Below are 20,916 nucleotides of genomic sequence, written 5' to 3'. Positions count from 1 at the left end.
ACAAGTGTGAAAAAATATACGTAGAATATGAAACCTAGTTGTGTACTTCCTTCTTCTATTGATAAGGTATAATAAAATGGATAATTGTGAAAATTCATAAGAAGACACAGATATTAGAACATATATAGAAGAACAAAATATTATGCATTTTGGAAGGAAAATTATGGAAACACAGTTAATGTGGTTCACTGTGATGGAGGTTAACACAGGTAAGAATATAATTCTATGGATTTGAAAGTACTAAATACGAAGGAATTACAATTAACGCAATCAATTGCTAATAGGTTTCAGATAGAGATCTACTTAAAGTAGGCCTATCTTTAATAAATTATGAAAGTGATGAAGTTGATTTAATTACTGATACTGACTGAAACCTTAGAAATCGTATATATATTATATATATGTATATATATATATATATAATATGTATGTAGGTAGGTATGAAAAAAGAGGAATGTTTAATTTATTGTCAACATATGATACAAGTGAAAGTGATAGTGAACAAGACATTTCAGATGCAAATCCTGAAACAATGCAAGTTATGGATAGTAAAAAAACACAGGGACATATAATAACGACAAGAGAAGATCCAGTCAATTATACAAGAAATGAAGAGAGTAGAAAAGAAAGTTCGAAGAGAGAAGTACAGATAATGGAGAAGGAATGGAGTTTTGATTAAATTGCGAGGAAAGATAAAATAGTTCCTACTAAACTTTTATACCTCTGATTTCATGTTGCAGAAGAACGTGTGACATATGCCACTTTCTCAAGAAAAACAAATTCAAATACTTTTAGATTTTTGTAAGAAATCAAGAAATGGTTTCAAACAGAGTAGTATTATCCAAAAAGAAAGTGGAACTTAAAGGTATAGGACAAAATGATATCCAGCATATACAAAACGAACACTGCGAATTATTCACTGATAATTACTGGAGATAAAATAATTCACGTGTGCAAAACATATTTATGATTGGAGTATCAATAACAATTATATGGAAATATGACACAAGATAGGGCAGATTTCTTGGTGAAGTTCTCATTGAAACGTAGTACTACAGGCTCTTCGAATATTAATACTAAATTTATTTTGTATTTCCGCAACAACTTATATATTGTAATTATTATACCATATAAATTACTATAGGAAGATACAGTAGGTTTGTTCCTACAAGCAATTTAAAACGCATTCCGAACTAATAACAACACATTTTTCGACGCATGCGCCAATTAAGTACGTTCTCAGAACTAGCTCGGGATTTTACATTGTTGGTACGTTTCTTGAACTGTTCTTCCACGGCCGTCTGAGTTTCTTCCCACATTAAAATTATATTCATGTTCCGAATTTGATTAATTTATCACCCCTGATATAAAATTGGCCATTCCCATGTTATAAAATGGCAATATATAAAAGAGAACAACCACTAGGATCTCCACTGAAGAAATTAATTTTTTGGTAACGACCGATAGATAGAAATACTGTCCAAGCTATTCTTCCATGAAATCTCATCACGGTTATATCGTGAATTCTTTTCCAGTCGCTTGATGGCGGCATAGTGAAATTGATAAAAGTTGTCTTGAAACTGCAATAAGCTGATCAATCTGTTATATGTGATCAGGACTACCACATCCCAAATCACTCATGATGCACTATTCTTAATTTTAATCTACCTAGTCTTGAAGCGTTTCAACCTTAACCTCAGATTAAACCATCTGCGCATGCGTGCGCAGTACAGAATTCCCAGTTCCTGCTCTTAATCGAGAACAAATTTCACCCGCTTTGAATGAGTTACAAAGCACTTTGGAACACAGTAAACACAGTACAGAATTCCCTGTTCCTGCTCTTAATCGAGAGCAAATTTCACCCACTTTGACTGAGTTCCAAAACACTTTGGAACAAATTACAGAATTCCCTGTTCCTGCTCTTAATCAAGAACAAATTTTTACCTACTTTGAATGAGTTCCAAAACACTTTGGAACACAGTACAGAATTCCCTGTTCCTGCTCTTAATCAAGAACAAATTTCACCCGCTTTGAATGAGTTCCAAAACACTTTGGAACACAGTACAGAATTCCCTGTTCCTGCTCTTAATCAAGAACAAATTTTTACCTACTTTGAATGAGTTCCAAAACACTTTGGAACACAGTACAGAATTCCCTGTTCCTGCTCTTAATCGAGAACAAATTTCACCCACTTTGACTGAGTTCCAAAACATTTTGGAACAAATTACAGAATTCCCTGTTCCTGCTCTTAATCTAGAACAAATTTTACCTACTTTGAATGAGTTTCAAAACACTTTGGAACACAGTACAGAATTCCCTGTTCCTGCTCTTAATCTAGAACAAATTTTACCTACTTTGAATGAGTTCCAAAACACTTTGGAACACAGAACAGAATTCCCTGTTCCTGCTCTTAATCAAGAACAAATTTTATCTACTTTGAATGAGTTCCAAAACACTTTGGGTCCACACCTGTGGAGTAACGGTCTGCGCGTCTGGCCGCGAAACCAGGTGGCCCGGGTTCGAATCCCGGTCGGGGCAAGTTACCTGGTTGAGGTTTTTTCCGGGGGTTTCCCTCAACCCAATACGAGCAAATGCTGGGTGACTCTCCGTGCTGGACCCGGGACTCATTTCACCGGCATTATCACCTTCATATCATTCAGACGCTAATTAACCTAGATGTTGATACAGCGTCGTAAAATAACCCAATAAAATAAAAAATAAAAACACTTTGGAACACACTACAGAATTCCCTGTTCCTGATCTTAATCGAGAACAAATTTCACCCGCTTCGATTGAGATCCAAAACACTTTGGAACACATACAGAATTCTCTGTTCCTGCTCTTAATCGAGAACAAATTTCACCCGCTTCTACTGAGTTCCAAAACACTTTGGAAGACATAAAGAATTCCCTGTTCCTGCTCTTAATCGAAAACAAATTTCACCCGCTTGGAATAAGTTCCAAAACCTTTGGGACACACTACAGAATTCCCTGTTCCTGTTCTTAATCGAGAACAAATTTCACCCGCTTCGAATGAGTTCCAAAACACTTTGGTACACAGTACAGAATTTCCTATTCCTGCTCTTATTCGAGAACAAATTTCACCCGCTTCAAATGAGTTCCAAAACACTTTGGACCAGAGTACAGAATTTCCTGTTCCTGCTCTTATTCGAGAACAAATTTCACCCGCTTCGAATGAGTTCCAAAACACTTTGGAACAGGAAATGTGAGTCCGAATCAATTACAGTCATTACAGTCATATTGGATTGGACATTGAACTACTGCACATGAACAGGCAATTCAGAATCGATTTTGAACCATGCTGGAACAAACGTAAAATTTCAATGACTACAATACATACGTTGTTATGGAAATATAAAATCATTCTAGTCTGGAATGTTGGTGTTTACTGCATGATCCACTTAGTTGGTCTATGTGAACAATTTGTGCAGGGAAATATTTCTGGCCGATTTATTATTTTCACGTCGTTTTAATCGACCACTGAAACTTGTATATATTAACCAAAGAGGCCTAGTCGGAAGTAACGCTTTGTAGATGAAGGGATTCTCTCTATACAGTCGTTTATTTTTAATTGCAGGTACACAGGCGTCTTATGGCCAAGACGAACTTGCAGTCTAGAGTGACCTGAAGCTAGGAAGAGTACAAACAGTGAGTATTATCTGTCTCTTACTTTGCCATACTCAATGACTTGGGCGTCGTCGCAAATTTCAGGGATAGCTACTGAACTTTTTGTGTGGAAAGTTCGTCGTAAGAATTCCATGAGATTAAACTCGTGGAAGATAGCACAATGCAATATTAACACTTTACCATTGCACCTGTGGTGGGGATGGTTGTTAATTGTGATTAAGTGATGGAATGATGGTAAATAAAATGACAGTACTCCTAGAAAATCTGCTCACTCACCGCCTTTGCTCACGCGAACTTGTCAGAATTATACCTGGGATATTTAGCGTTTCAGTCTTTCGAAATATGATGTCAGAATGATATGTTTCTAGTTCCTGTATGGTTATGTGCACTCCTATTGCAGCAAGTATTAAACCTTTTTCGTACTGTAGAGCAACATACTGCAGTCTACAGATACTGAGAGCGCTTACACCTTGCCTTACATCTTTTGAACATATACTACCTCTGTCTCGTTTCTCGTTGACGAGATACCATTCTTGGTAGTGAGGATTCATTGATCACACCGGCTCGACATAGGCCTATCTCTGAAGCTGTATTCTCTCTTCCTTAGAAGAGGATGTTTATCACCTCAAACCTATATCACAGTGGTATCTTCAGTTGCTGAGTGAGAGAACGAAATGACCTACAGGTCTCTCTCACTTGTTGATGTGTGCGGCGATCCAGCCCGCAGTGTCCGCCACCTTGTGGTATATCCCCGGCTGATGATCCACTGCACACCCGAACCCCGCACTAGTAATGCCGGCAAGTGTCCATCTGCCGTCTTGCTGCACAATCAGTGGTCCTCCAGAGTCCCCCTGAAACAGGCGGGTCATATCTTTTTGTTATGTATCGATGTATATTGGCATGGATACACTTATAGATTATATTCGTAAGGTACCTGGGGGTGTTAAGGGCTAGCATGTTATAAGGCCCACTACCTAGTTTTGTCATTAGTTATACACTTTTGCAAAAGAGAGCAACAGCTCTTAAGACCTATTTCTTCTTGCATTCGAGTGAGATGTAAAGAAATGAGATTCCTATTCTTGTTTGTAGCTGACTGGTGGCAACAAATTATGTGTGATTATTTCTGATTTCATTATAAAATTTTGCTAAATTTAAGTTGATATTTAATCGTTTTACTGTGTGTTGTTAATATAATATTAAATGCACGTTATTGTGTAAACATTAAGAAGTTTGGGGGTACCATGGAACTTTCGCTAATAAGCTTATGAGCACTCCAAAAAATAAAATTGGCGCGAAGTAACAGAGCAGGGAATAAGGCCCATGAAATAAATACGTGGAAACGCCCACAAGTTCATAGAAGTCCCTAAACTATAAAGTTCAGACTCTGAAGCACAACCTTTTTTGCAAGAAATGAAACAAACGAAAGACTGACAATTCCTAAAGTAGAAAGAGCATTGGATGAACCATCAACTTCAGGATTTGTAAACATCCAGGGGACGCGGATGTGTTCTGTCTGCGAAGAGAATTGTTGTAGATATACATGTGTGTGTCTCTTGTGAATGTTGGGTGCAGGATGAATGTGTAGGTCTCACTGAGGAAAAAACTGAAGACTTCGTATGCCCAAATTGTGTTCAATACTTATATTCTTTATTGTGGGCCTTATTACCTGTCACAGCAGGATATAAGGCCCAGTGACATGATGTTAATTTTCATTGCTCACAACATTTATGTGTCTGTTTGAATATTTATTTGAAGTAAAACATTATAGGATAACTATAAAAGTATGCGATTCCATTATTTAAAAATTGCTAAACGTCTCCATTTCAAAGAAAGAACGTTTTATTTCTTAGGTGGGCCTTATTACACCCGGTTACCTTATAATTACGTGGTAAAATAATATACAAATAAATGAAATATGAACAAATTTAAATACAATCAATCTTGAGAGATCATCAGATGTCAAAGTCTGTGTTAAGATTTTCTTGTTGTTGGAGACTTAAAAAATATTTAATATTTCTTTTCTGGAGTTTTAGTAACATTATCAATTCATCAGAGTTGTCATGGTTTCGTTTTGGCAATTGTATTAGACTTCCAATATAATACGCCTACCTTTCTTGTCTAGCATTTTGTGTTCTGATATGGTTTTGTCTCAAACCACTATAAATAGTTTGTCATATTTTAATAGAAAATTATGGAAATATTAAAAATGCACTACCTATATGAGAAAGATGTAGAAAACAAATATTTAATGTTTAATCGCCGCTGTGGAACAATACAAAAAATGTATAGGGCAAACAAAACCAGAGAAGCAACACAAATTAAATATTAAGGAATAGTGATTCTTTTAACTATACTTAACAGAAAAACAGTACTATGCTGTGTGATAAGCAGGAAGCGAAACGTGTTGCCCTATGAAACAGGTTTGCTGTTACTTTACTATAGATACGGGTTTGTTTACTTGCGCGTGAGTAGAGTCATGGTTAGCGGTGGAGAGGAATAGGTAGAGACCACAGATGAAAGAATGAAAGAAAATAATATTGTCACTTCTACTATGCTTTCATTCCATAAATAGATACAGAAGATGTTACATAATACAAATACTGTTTCATCCTCAGTGATATAGAGTTGTGTTTAATTTTAATATGTGGAATAAATTGTTGTAAGAAACCTTTTCTGTCATTATTTTGACGCCTAATACGTAATATACGTTATTTTTTCACGTAAAAATCGCTTTCCAATTTATACGAAATTATTGCGATTATCTTATAACTAATTAGCGATAAAACGCAAAATATATCTTATAACAATTTTTTTTAAACAATTTAATACGAAATTCTGTGCTCTCTAGCCCAGGATGTAAGTTACTCCTCGCAGTTGACAAAGCGTTGTAAAATAAGCAATTAAAAAAAAAGTTACTCATCGACTACAACATACAGACAGTAAACAGCGATCAACTAAGGCACAGTAGTTCAACGGGGCACGAACCACGAGCCCTTCTACTGTACACAGTAGAGATACTCTAGAACACACTTAACCTGAAACCACTTGCCTCGCTCCCATGGGGCACTAAGTTTCGCTCCCTGGTGATAAGCATTCCTACATACATAAGTGCAAGAAGGTTTGCCTGACTTCCCGATATTCATATCCCATGATAGCCGAAAGAATAAATATCATTTAACACTCACTAGTAGCTCAAACTACTTTTACACGGTATATCAAATTATTAATATCACCTCATTTCTAACGAGTATGTGCCATCATACATTTTTGCTAAACTCTAATCTCCTTTCAAGGAAGTAATACTAAATATTTTATCGGTCTTAAAATTCCACCACAGTCGAGCACATTTGAACTCCGACTTCTGGATTAAAATTCGAGCATTTTAAATCGACTAAAAGGAATTGCCAAGAAGTAGAAATCTTAATTCAGTAGTAATACCATTTTCACCCCATGTGAAGACAAAATAATGCAGATTAAACCTTCGAAATGACGTGTTTTAGACATCACCTCCTTGTTGACAATATTCTGACGCACTTACCAAGCAGGCGTCCATGTGACCGTCGCTGTGTCCAGCACAGAACATCTCCCCGTGTAGTTCCAGGTTGATGTTTTTGTGTTCGTGCCATTGCAAACACTCCGCGTCGCTCAAAATGGGCACCGTCGCCTTCTGCAAGATGTTGGTTCCAGTCTTTCCTGGAATGCAGAGTTTTTGTAAATTTCTTTGCGTTAAAAAATCCCCACAACTAGGTATTCGTATACGATCTCTGCCATTGAAAGTGCTACCGTAAAGGTTATAATTAATTAAGGACATCGAGGAGAAACTCTAAAGAGACTGGGTTGAAAGGAAATAAACATTGTTCTGAGAGACATAACAAGTAGGCCTGTAGTAGTTGAGTGCCACTTTTTTGTTACAGTGAAAAATTAAATAAGCTTCTTTATATTTTATGTTACTATTATTAGCAAAATAAATAGATAGATAGATAGATAGATAGATAGATAGATAGATAGATAGATAGATAGATAGATAGATAGATAGATAGATAGATAGATAGATAGATAGATAGATAGATAGACAGACAGACAGACAGACAGACAGACAGACAGACAGACAGACAGACAGACAGATAGATAGATAAGTAGATAAATAGATAAATAAATAAGTAAATAAATAAATAGATAAATACATAAATAAATAAATAAATAAATAAGTAAATAAATAAAAAAATAAATAAATAAGTAAATAAGTAAATAAATAAATAAGTAAATAAATAAATAAGAAAATAAATAAATAAGTAAATAAATAAATAAATAAATAAGTAAATAAATTAAGTAAGTAAGTAAATACATAAATAAGTAAGTAAATACATAAGTAAGTAAGTAAATAAGTAAATAAAATTTCAGTTTGGTATTACCAGCGAATGTGTGGAACGGAAAACCAGAAACAAATTGAATTTTCAAATGCACATAGGTTCTGGAAGATGTAAATAAGAAAAAATAACAGAATCCACTCTGGAGAAGAGATTTTTAAAAAACGTGAAAGTACGAGATTACGAAAGTAAAATAGAGGATGGAAAGAAGTCAGATAAATTTTATACGTCATCAACTACAAAGAATGCCAGAAGAGAAGTTAAAAAGAACATAGAATTATTTATAGGCACTGTAAATAATGCAATTTAGTTTCGAATAAGCTTATTGACTAAGAATAGGTAGAAAATATTCTCATATTAATTTTCGTATCTCACAAATATTAATTTGAAATATTACGTTAATGAAAGAAAAGGAAGGGAATATAAACTTATTGCTAAAATATAAATAAGAGATTTTAAGGAATAAAACGAAGGATGTACAGCTGTCAAAAAAAAAAGTGGCCGCACTCGTGAACAGCGAATATTTTCAAAGTCCACTTCGGGTCGCGGCGATGTTACACGATGCATGTGCTTGTACAAGCAGTTCCGGAACTATGAAAGTGTTCCATATCTACGCCTCGTAGACCAGCGGTAGAGTGCTTGTTTAATGATTCAAAGGTCGTGGGTTCGGGCCTTCTTCAAGTTTTCATTTTATTTTTTAATCTTTCTTTAGCAATATAAATCATATTCAAATTATCATTTATATCCAGTTATCGTTCTTTATGGATATCACGTTATTTATATTTTGTTACGGTATCGTTCTTTAGAGATATGAATAAAATTCAGGTTATCATTTGTATTCTGTTATCGTATTATAACGATATGAATAATAATTATTATTGTATTTCCAATGGGGGTTAGCCCTACTTTATATATGTATGTTAGGGCTATAGTTTTATACACAAAAAAGATAAGCATAAAGAGAAATAGAAAAGAAAATTAAATTAGCTTACGCGATGTAAACAAAACATAAACAATCCGTAAATTAGGCATTGCGATGCAAAACAAATATCAGGTATCAATTTGTAACATACAAAAACATTAACAACACACATACGTAACACTTCTATAACACAAATACGCAGCTTTCCGTACCATACATAATAAATTAATACACAATAGTCACACAAACACAATCAAACTATAATTACGACATTGCGACGACATCAAGCATCCCATACCTGACTCACATACATAACAAATCAAGCATCCGTTACAACACATACACTTCAACACAGTAACCACACTTTTAAAAGTTACAAATTTGGCTCCAAGAAGAATAAATAGGACACTGTTACTAATTACTATTCTTCTACAATTTCTTAAATACATCTGTAATAAATCTGTGAAATTCCGATATGAATAATATTCAGGTTTTTATATTGTTATCGTTTTTTAGCGATATAAATAATATTCAAGTTATCATTTATATTCTGTTTTCCTTCATTAGAATTATAAAACAATATTCAAGTTATTTATATTGTTATTGTTCTTTCGCAATATATTAATTAAACAAACCGATATTTATCATTTATATTGTGTTATCGTTCTTTAGTGATACTGTATAAATAATATTCAAGTTATTTGTATTGTAATCGTTCTTTAGCGATATAAATAACATAAATTTAATATTAGGTTTGGAAAAATCCAGTTGCATAATACTGGTATTAGTTTTTCTTTTTGTATTATTACATTATACTATCTTGAACCACAATAAAATGAAAAGGAGTAACGAGGAATTGAACCTGAGACGTTGACATCTAAATTCCGACGTTCATCCGCTGAGCTACGAGAGCAAAAGTGTGGAAACATTTTCGGAAAAATTGGCCCAATCACACTCTAAGATCTTCTGATGATTCGTAGAAGCTAGTCCAGGATGCGGGGGGCAAAGGCTAATTGAGATTTCCCGGTCTCTGACCGGGTCAAACATCCTGATAGAATTAATACTTAACCCTTGCCATGACTTTCGGTGAAGTCCGGAGTGCCCAATTAGTCAAATCCACTCTCCTCATCTCCACGCTTGGGCCCCTTGGAATTTAATAAGATGCGAAAGAGATAGTTGTGTGCGGAAAGCAACGGGATGTTACCGCATTTAGGCCTATCCTTCCCAAGAAAACTGCAAACATGAACAAAGGAAGCTTTTAATAGAAGAAGAAGGATCTTCTGCGGACCTCTGGAAAAAGAACTAAGGAAGAGACTAGTGAAGTGCTTTGTGTGGAGTGTGGCATTGTATGGGGAAAGAACATGGACATTCGACGAAATGAAGAGAAACGAATTGAAGCATTTGAAATGTGGATGTGGAGAAGAACGGTGCGTGTGAAGTGGACAGACAGTGAAAAAGTGAGTGAAGAAAGAATGATGCTGAAACTGATTAGAAAGAGAAAAAGGAATTGGTTGGGTCTCTGGTTGAAAAGAATAATAGACGACATTAGAATATGTTGATCATATGCGGAGACTAAGAGGAAGGCAGAAAATAGGAAAGATTGGAGATTGCTGGGTTTGCAATGTAAGACCTGCTCATGGACAGAACATTTATGTGTGTATGTTCAGAATGCCTGGAATATCGTGTCTAAGAACAGTCGCTATTTGCAAAGACTAGTCAATTCCATGCCCACTCGACTGCAAGATGATCGAGATAAGAGGAAGATAGACTAAATATTGAATTGTGACTTTTTGTTTTGTTTTTTGAACGCTTAATTGTTTGAATGTTTTAAGGCCGACGCCAGTAAATTTGTTATGTTTATGCCACGAAAGATATTTTATTGAGAATAAAATCTTTTTTCTTTCCATTTGCAGCCACAATATCATAATGATAATGATAAAGTCATGGCATAATATATTAATGAACCTGATGTTAATTATTAAAATAATCATAAAAGAGAAAGGAGCCATTATGTCTAGTTTGTCTCTCTCAAAAACAGAACAAAAAAGGACATAAAAAGCACGAGGTTGTAGTCGAACGCAGGACCTCATGAATAAGAGGCCTGAACGCTACCATTATTCTATCGAATAACACACAGTATACTTCAATTATAACTGTAGATATCAGGCAACGTGGTCCAACAACATGTAACATCGCCTGTCTCCGAATTGTAGCGAAGATACCCGAAGGGAACTTTGATTCAGGAGAGCGGCCACTTTTTCTTTTGACAGCTGTACAAATTAATGACAGCAGAATACAAAGTATTAGGCTATATTTTTCGATTATATTGTAATTTCATCATATTCTGATAAGAATATGAATAGGCCTGGAATGCTATAGACATTGTTATCAGTATTTAAAAAATTCAAACTCAAAAAAATGTTATGACGTCAGAATTATTAAATATTAGAATTGAGTAAAACTTCGAACTGTTCTGTCTACTTAAAAGTAATTGAAATTAATAATTAGTGCTGGTACCTTAGCAGTTTCATTCATCGAGCTTGTTATTTCAAAATTTACCAGTCTAAACAATTATTCATTTCAATCAAATTTAATTTGAACAAAAAGCACATCGATTTAGAAATTGAGAGGAAAGTTAAAAACAGTATTAATTGCATTTTAGGTTTTACCCACTCACTCCTCACTCTCCCTTTGAAATTTGTCACTTTGAAAGAGTATTCAATTGCTTATACATCTCATTCATTTGCTCTCACATCTTTTGTTTTCTATCGTCGCCTGGCAACCTGATTTGTTATTATTGTCAGTTGGGTGTAGAATGAAAACACACTTAATTGTGGGTAATTTCCTAAATTTAATTAATTAAATTTACTAAATTAAATGTCCATAATGTGCTCCATTGTTGGCTAGACAGTAATACAGCCTATTTCGGAATTCCTCTACTTAGCATTGTCGTTTATCAAAACTTTGCATAAAATAACCTAAATCCAAACTTCGGTTTTTATTATCCTCTATCCTATTTAAAATTTTTAAAGAATAGGTTCCAGTATCCAAATTAGTACAGTTTTCATGTTAATTAAATTAAATTTTTGTATGTTTGTAATCTGGATTTGAATGGTAACCTAGTCTGTTAGGCAGATGTCTCCCTTTCTATGTGAGAAATTATTATTATTATTATTATTATTATTATTATTATTATTATTATTATTGTTATTATTATTATTAATACACAACCACATAATATTCCTTAATATGAGTTGATGTTACTACCTCAAATAAGCTGTAATCAACAATAGTCTTTGTAGCTTTATTCTCTTCAGGTCAAATCAACAACAACAAATTCAGGTTGCCAGGGGACAATAGAAAACAAAAGATGTGAGAACAAATGAATGAGATGTATAAACAATTGAATACTCTTTTAAAATTAAGTATCATAATATTGGGATTTCATTTGACATTTCAAAGGGAAGTGAGGTCGAGTGGGTGAAACCTAAAATACAATTAACACTGATTTTAACCTCCTGAGTCCTGAGAGTATAGTATACTATACCATACTTCATACATGATTTATATATAAGAGATATGTGCAGAAACCCGAAGATTAGCGTAATATACCTTCATTTATGCCCTAACTGTAACCTGCAGAACTTTTTGAGCATTTTTCCTCATGTCAGTGACTTTTTTTTTGAAGTGTAGAATTATATTGAACTTTAAAATAAAACAAAAGTCTCAGGATGTTTAATCTCACTGTAATGATGGGTAGTTTGGTATCATGATCTATGAATATTGATTTGCTTAGACAGCAATGGCCTATTAAATATTATTGAATGGGAAATCTTTTAATAATATTATATCTTTGATGTATTTTCTTCTCGGTCTTCCTCTTTCTTTCTTGCCAAATATTTATTTCCTCCAATATATTGACTAATAATCTGTTATGTCAGACCGTATGATCAATGCAGTTTATTTTTCTTTTCTCTAATTTCTTCACTAAAATTTTATTTTCATTAAGTAGCCTATCCTCTTTAAAACTTAGAATATTCAGATTTTCAACATTCTGCTACAATTCACATTTCCGTGGCTTCTAAGTGGTTATTTTTATTGATTTCCGTATTGCCAACTCTCGCTTCCACCTAATAATACACTCCAGATAAAAGTTTTGATAATTGGATATTTTTGTGGCGGCAGATCAATGATTGTTTTTATTAATGAAGACTAGTTTAGCTAAACCAATAATTCTTCTTTTCATTTTACCTATAGATCTACCTTTTATTATACAGGTTTTAGTTTAAAAATTTCCCATTCTAATTATTTATTTCAATCAAATTTAATTTAAATAAAAATTACGTCAATTTAGATATTGAAGGGGGAGTTTATAATTATACACTTATGTTATTTCTTTATTAAATGGTTTATAATGTTGTCATACAAAAATAGCGTATGAAACTTCGTACGTTATACAGTTAACTTATTACATTCGTCAAAATTAGGAAACTCGCTTCGCTCATTTCCTAAACATTGACTCATGTAATGAAGTAGAACGTTATAAACCAGTTTCATAATATACTAATATATCTATGGGTCAGCTGTTGTATAGATAAAGCTCTATGCATTAATTGTAGTACAAGTTGCTATAGGTAGATAAAACAAGAAAGAGATTACAGATGTATTGCTAATAACATCTCAGTGCATATATGCTTACTGGAGAGAAGACTTTAAATGTAAATTACAGTATATAAGAGAAGGCAGGTTTAGTGCCTCTGATTGAAATTCTGGCTGATATGTACATCTATTATCAGGGAGTACATCTCACTTAACAATATGTAAGAGGAAGAACAATTGTTTGAATGCATCTGAAATCTGATTAGTGTAAAATGCAGCTAGTCAGCGATGTATGCAATGGAGGGGGAAAGGAACTGGCCACCCTAACCCATTATCTTCTAGTTGCCTCATTAGTGGTGCCTTGTTGGTATCACTTGTGAGGTTCAGACCTATCTTCGGACAATTGACTAAACCGCCTGAAGTCAAGGGCTGCCGAACTTTAATTTCCTTTAAATGTAAATTAGAAAAATATCTTATGATAAGTTGCCAGATCTAACGCGTTGCAAATATTTAATGGAATGTGTTCCACTGTATTTATTTTTATTTTTTTTTGTTTCTTATTTTTATTATCTAAATCGTGTTTATTTATCACTTAACGCCAATATGTATCCCCCTGTGTTGTTTTTTATTATCAATCTATTTTTTGTGTACATTTTATTCAATTGTCGGTTTCTAGTTTAATTATGTAAATCCTACTTAATTGTAATCTAATACTAATATATATATTGATATGTTTATTTTTACTTTTACTATGTACATTTTTTTATTGAATTATCGGCTTCAATTTTTATGTGATTCGTATTTGATTCTAATAACATTAATATGTATTCCACTATGTTTATTTTTATTTTATGAGGTAAATTTTTATGTAACCTCTTCTTTTGATCTCATTATGTACCTAAATTGTATCAGTATGTAATTACTTAATTCAGATCCAGTTTTATGTTCAACTATGTAAGCAAGTTTTAATCCTGGTTGAGTGTAAGAGAAGGCCTTACGGCAAGGATGGGCATCGTGCCTCACTTGAGAAATAATGCCTCACTGACCTTCACAGAGCTTATCGCGCTGAGTGACATCATCTTCGCAGTCCCCGTTTCTCCCTCACGCAGCTCCTAGGCGTGGGCAGGTTCTATATCAGTTTCATAAGCAATATCAGTGGTGACATAATAGCATTATCAAAGCAGTGTGTACGCGTTAGAAAACGATTATTTCATGAGAAATGGAAGGAAGAGTTTTTTTGCTGTTTAGAAGGGGAGAATATACGATGTATGTTATGCTCGAAAATCCTATTAGGCATTAATAAATTTAATATACAACGACATTACTCTTTATGTCATAAAGAACATGCTGAATTAGAAGGTAAGACAAATTAAATGTTATTTTTCGTACCGTACTATTCCGAAGAAAATTTATGATCTTAACATTTGCATAGTAAACTAAATACGACATTATACCTTAAACACGCTGCATTAAAAGGTACGAGGAATTAAATGTTGTTTGTAGGTATTACTTCCAAAAGAAATTTATAAAAAAAAATATCAAACGTGCGTAGAAAACGAAATATGATTTTCTTAAATTATTTTAGGTCGAGAACGTGCAAATCTATTAAATAATCTTGATAAACGACAGAAAATTCAAGAAAATAAATGTAGACAACGTGATGGAATATTATTGGCTAGTTACGCAATTTCTCGCCTGTGATTTAAATCAATTCAATGATGGAGAAATAGTAAAGAGGTTTATGATTAAAGCTGCCGAATTAATTTGCCAAATTGAATAAAAGTTTTCGATTCTCTCACGTTCACCAAGCGCTTTCCTAATAGTTCGCCACTGACCGCCTTAGCGATTACGATAAGGTGACGCAGGTCACAGCAGTTTATATTTCCCATCCTACTCTGCAGTCTCCTCTCCTAGTAAACAAACTATTTCAAATCGAGTGACTCACGTAACTGAAAATTGTGCCCATGTATGCCTTACGGCCTTAACTCTGCCAGGTTAAATAAAGCCATTATTATTATTATTATTATTATTATTATTACTAAACAACAAGAAGGCAGGTTTGCACGAACCGTATGTGGTGTCCGTCTTGCCCCAGCCCGCCACGACGCCCATCTGGCCCCAGAAGGCGGAGTCACGACGCGGCAGGCAGATGGGCAGGATGTTCTCGCGGTAGGTGACGGGACGTGCGAGCCGCAGCAGCGCCAGGTCGAAGCGGTCGGGCTGCGTGACGCGGTACTGGAAGTCGGGGTGCACCAGCTTGCGGACGACGCGCACCGCCTCCTCCGGCAGGGGCTCGCTGTACAGGCCCGTGTTGTGCGTGTCGTACTCGCCTAGGTACACGGTGATGTCGCGCAGACGCGCGCGGTGGATGCAGTGCGCCGCCGTGGCCACGTACCAGCGGCTGACCAGCACTCCGCCGCACTGGTAGCCTGCGATGCGTATGTGCGCCTGCCACGGGAACTCGCCGAAGTGCGCCTCGTTGCCGCCGATGATGCGCTTCTGCAGCGTGATCCGCGGCACTCCGCACTCTGTCGACAGACAACACTTAATACTGATGGACCTTTAGGCACTGAATATCGGGTTTTGGGAGCCTTAAACTTACCTCGGACAAATTGAAGCGGTGAGATCAATAACCATTCAAGTCCATTTACACAAGTTTCGAGAAAAATGCAAAAAACTTTATTTCTTACATAATTATTACTTTTTCACATACTTTTTTCTGGTTAAATTAGAGGTCAAGACAAAGTAGTGTACCAATTTTAAAGTCGTAACACTTGTTGAAATATCCAAAAATTAATTTCAAATTTGCAAAAGATGAATGGTTATTGATCTCAATCATTGAAATACTTGTTATGATAATTATTTTGACAAAAATGCCCTAATACAGTGATATCAAAGCCAGCGCATTTTTCTGACCTTCACGTCCATGCGCGAGCATCACGCGCTAGGTATGGAAGGAGAAATAAACAGGCTATTGGATTAAGAAAACAATGGTGTACAAACTCCAAACGAAATGTGAAATTTTATGTCGTTATTTTTATATGGCTTCTTTCTATTTGATTTTATCTTTGTTATCTGAAAAACAAAACTACTAACACCAATTTCTTAATATTGCAGTTGTGTTTTTTGAACATTAATAACATAATAAAGAGTTAAGAAGGAATATTCACATATATTCCGTAGTAGTACAACTATACTGTACTAAGTGGATGAAAGTGGAGAGAGAGACTGAGTATGATATGGTAAATTGGAATTGATATCGATGGTACAATGAACTAATCAAAACAATATCATAGTACAAAGCAAAGTTACCTAAGTACTGTATTATGTTTTAAATGTAACTAATATTCCATAACAAAACTCTTATCGCATTATGCTTTTAAGGTAATAATGGTGAGCAACTTCCTATCATCAGAATATTAAATTATTTTCTCGAAACCTGCTGAAGCTATAGAACTGACATATTTACAACACGTGGGCACATATCTTTTGCTTATGATGCAAGAGTAGTTGCTTTGTAAATTCATTTCCTTACAAACATTTTCCATGCGAATATTTTCAAAATTTGTAATTCACGAAAACATTGTTTCAGTATCTGCAAGGCTACTAAATAAATAGGCCTTATCTGAAAATTTCACTTTTCTATTTAAAAAGTTGAGAAAATATTCTTTTTGAATAAAAAAAAAAACAAACTTGTGAAAAATTAGACTAAAATTAAAACTTACATTCTTATAATGCACTTATACTTCTCAGACAAATCTAAAAATTAACACTGATACAGTTTTAATAAGTTCTTTATTGAATCAGTGCTGGCCATCCCTGTATATAGCTCGACCAAGCGACATATACTACCTCTTTCGTCTGTCTCTTTCCTTCCCTCTGTAAAGCGCTCAGGCTCTCCTGAACTCTAAAGCGCGCACTTGCGCCTATGGGCATCAATTGACATGACTGTCCTAATATTTACACATTTTTCTGTAAGTTTCATCTGAATGAGATTAATAATAATAATTGTTAATAAATATGCATTTATTATTTGTCAGATTTCTTTTAAATATGTTTAACTACTCAAAATTCCACCCCTCAAAATTACTGTCGTCGCTTTCACATAAAATCTTAATATGAAAACATTTTTCTATAAGTTTTACTCTGAATGGACTTGAATGGTTATTAAACACAATGCATGAAAAAATACTGCTTAAATTTTACGTTCCTTAACTAAATGGATGGCAAATGAAACGAAGTAGCAGGTTGTATAAATATCTCAATTTGGGCCAAAAGTGGACTTGAATGGTTTTTGATCTCACAGCTTCAATTGTTTCGTTAACAAGAAATTGCGACATCGAGATAAAAGAAGAATTGGACTGGTCTGGAGAAAATTTGGCATCATAAATGGCTCAGTTTGAAACTATAATCTCAATTAATAGAACACTTCATTCCAGTATTATTATAATTAATATGGATGCCAGGCATGGTGGCTCATAGTAAGGCTGGCAACATCCATACAAACGTTCCCGAGAGAAATGAAGATAAAGATCTAGAATATCAGTTTGAGGGCTACAGTGAATGAGAAGAAGAAAAATGGGAATGGAAGACGTAGCGGCACGAGTAAACCGTCTGAAGTGAAAATGGAAAGAGCATATAGCATGGTCCAGCCCCTTACATTACTCGGAAGCTACTTCTACTAGCAACAGAAACTGTATAGGATGAAGAATATAAAGATGTCTTGTGGTAAAGTATAATGAGCAAATTGTTGTGATGAGACCTGGTACTTAGCTGATGATATGCTGATAAATTTTGAAAACGAGAAGCCAAGTAGATTGGGGTAGCGGTGCGCAGAATTTGAAATAATAGAATAAGAGAATGCAGGGCTGGTCGATTGCTTAGCCTTAGCCAAGACAGAGTTTGGAAAGACGGAGAAACGTGATCATATGAATATTGCGAATATAACGGACGCACGCACACGTTGTAGTCTCTGCTAAAATTTGCATTAAGTTACTTAATAGAACACCGCAGTAATAGAAGTGTGGAATAATAATAATAATAATAATAATAATAATAATAATAATGATTTATTTAACCTGGCAGAGTTAAGGCCATACGGCCTTCTCTAACACTCAAACAGGAGTAAAACTGCATTACAAAAAACTCTACAAATTTACAAAGTACATTACAATTTTACACACAAAACTGAATAAGATAATAATAAAAAAATGTAAACAACAAGTAAGTAGAAATCAGACATAATGTTATAACATACAGAAAGAAAGAAAAAGCATAATAAAATGTGAACAGCAGGTCAAAATAAATGAGACATACAAAGTATAAAAAAATAAGACAATTATTGATAATGATCGTAATAATAATAATAATAATAATAATAATAATAATGATAAAAAATAATAATAAAATAATAATAATAACAATAATAATAATAGTAATAATAATAATACTAATAGTAGTAATAAAATAGTGCAGTACAAAGCATACAATGTTAAATGTTATGTTTTATTTAACGACGCTCGCAACTGCAGAGGTTATATCAGCGTCGCATGATGTGCCGGAATTTTGTCCCGCAGGAGTTCTTTTACATGCCAGTAAATCTACTGACATGAGCCTGTCGCATTTAAGCACACTTAAATGCCATCGACCTGGCCCGGGATCGAACCCACAACCTTGACAAAGCATGCAATGAATACAATGGAATCACGAGTGTTTGTATCAGGATTAATTTTAGTTTATCAGGAAGAAAGTGCTTCAGTCGCTTTAATGAGTGAATAATCGAAAATATTTTTTTTGGAAGTGTGAGGAGATTTCGACGTACACTAATTAACAGTTCCTTTGTAAGTATAGAAAAATGTACCGTATACAAGAATTGTGAGGGAAACCACTACATGAAAGCCGTTTGATGATAAATTTGATACGATACTGTATGTGGAAAAAAAAGTGAGTTATTGATAGCAGTTGGTTATAGGATAATTCTCCTATCCGAGCCACTACACCGGAGTTTTCTAGCTGGAGACATGTGGGTCGCCGAGTCAACTCCAGCTGGGCTGCTTGGAGCCGCGCGCCGACCTTCCTCGTAGCGAGGTTGTTTGCTAGAGGAAGACAACGAAAATGTGATTTGCGGCGACAGGCCTCACCTGTCCTTTCGTTGTTGCGGTGGTCGATGTCCTCCCTTCGCGCAGGCGGCAGGGGCTGTGACGTCACGGGCACGCAGCAGGTGAAGAGCAGGTCGGCCACCAGGTCGAGGCCGCCGCCGCCTCCCTCGCTGCAGCCCTTGGTGAGTTGCCCCCCGACGACCCAGCAGGTGAAGCTGAAGGTACAGCTGTGCAGGGCATTGTTGTGCACGCAGGTGGACGGGTACCCGAGCAGAGAGGCCAGCAGGAAGCGCGGCCGCTCCCCTCCTGCGCAGACCATAACGACCGTGACACGACCTTGGATTGGCGTTAGTAACCAATCATCCGATTCTAGTTCACCAGGTGGAACATACATTCAAGTGCTACTGCCTCGGTCGGCGATTTCATAATTACGTATTGGACTGCGTGTTTGATTGGAAAATATTGACTTGCATCTTTAACTTCTGAAGATGTTTACTCTTTTTAAAAGCAAGAGCTACTTTAAAACACTACAGAAACATAAGAGCGCAGTCTATTATATACAGTCACGAAGCTCAATACGTAGTAAATATGCATCCTTAAATAGTTGCCAACCACTAGGATCGCTAATATTGCCTCATTACAGACAATGCGAAATAGTATCGGCACAGTCTATTGTTACTAGTACTCTCACAACTCAAGCTTCGTGACTGTATATACTAGACTGTGGTAAGAGTTCAGTCGCGCTTAAAACTGAATCTCGAACGTCGTGTAATTTACTGCATTTTTTGTGAAATATTTTCAAAAAATTTTCGTGAAAAATAAATAAAATATTGTACTCATGTTTGAAAAGGTAACAAATCTCTTGCAAATTCCTTGATTATTTCATTCTTCACCATTTAATGGCATACATTCATACACACTCATAATTAGTATCTAATAATCTTATATAACTGATGGTGAACCTAAAGAAAATAGATGTGGATTGGAAAGAGAGAAGGCTGTTCTGTAAATCTCCATATAAAGCAACGTGTCAAAGTCAGGATAGGAGAAGAAATGTCAGAAGGAAGTCAAATTGGGAGAGCAGTACGTCAAGGATGCCCTTTATCACCTACCGTGTTCAACATTTACTTGTAGGATTTAGTAAAGAACTGTTTTCAGAACATACAGTAGGGGAGAGATTGTAGGAGGAAGAAGAATAAAGTGCATAGATTTGCTGATGGTTTGGCTTTGTTAACAGACGAGGAGACGATACTAAGGGATGTGCTATTGAAGCTAAATGACAG

At 35.1% G+C, this 20,916-nt stretch overlaps 1 protein-coding gene across 1 annotated transcript in view; it reads right to left on the bottom strand.

Annotated features, from left to right (window-relative positions):
• Nucleotides 1–4,198: 4,198 nt before the first annotated feature.
• The window catches only part of LOC138715717 (serine protease 33), a 60,549-nt gene continuing 43,831 nt past the window's right edge, over nucleotides 4,199–20,916 (bottom strand). Inside the window, exons 4-7 of the mRNA XM_069848773.1 lie at nucleotides 19,676–19,939; nucleotides 15,605–16,063; nucleotides 7,186–7,340; nucleotides 4,199–4,498 (exon numbers count right to left, since the gene is read on the bottom strand). Of these exons, the coding sequence (XP_069704874.1) occupies nucleotides 4,340–4,498; nucleotides 7,186–7,340; nucleotides 15,605–16,063; nucleotides 19,676–19,939 (1,037 nt within the window). The 3' untranslated portion in view covers nucleotides 4,199–4,339. The remainder of the gene's footprint in view (nucleotides 4,499–7,185; nucleotides 7,341–15,604; nucleotides 16,064–19,675; nucleotides 19,940–20,916) is intronic.

The sequence above is a fragment of the Periplaneta americana genome, chromosome 15 (genome assembly GCF_040183065.1).
Source record: "Periplaneta americana isolate PAMFEO1 chromosome 15, P.americana_PAMFEO1_priV1, whole genome shotgun sequence".
Lineage (NCBI taxonomy): Eukaryota > Metazoa > Arthropoda > Insecta > Blattodea > Blattidae > Periplaneta > Periplaneta americana.
The sequence above is the reverse complement of the archived record's forward strand: the minus strand, read 5'-3'. Positions and strand labels throughout refer to the sequence as shown.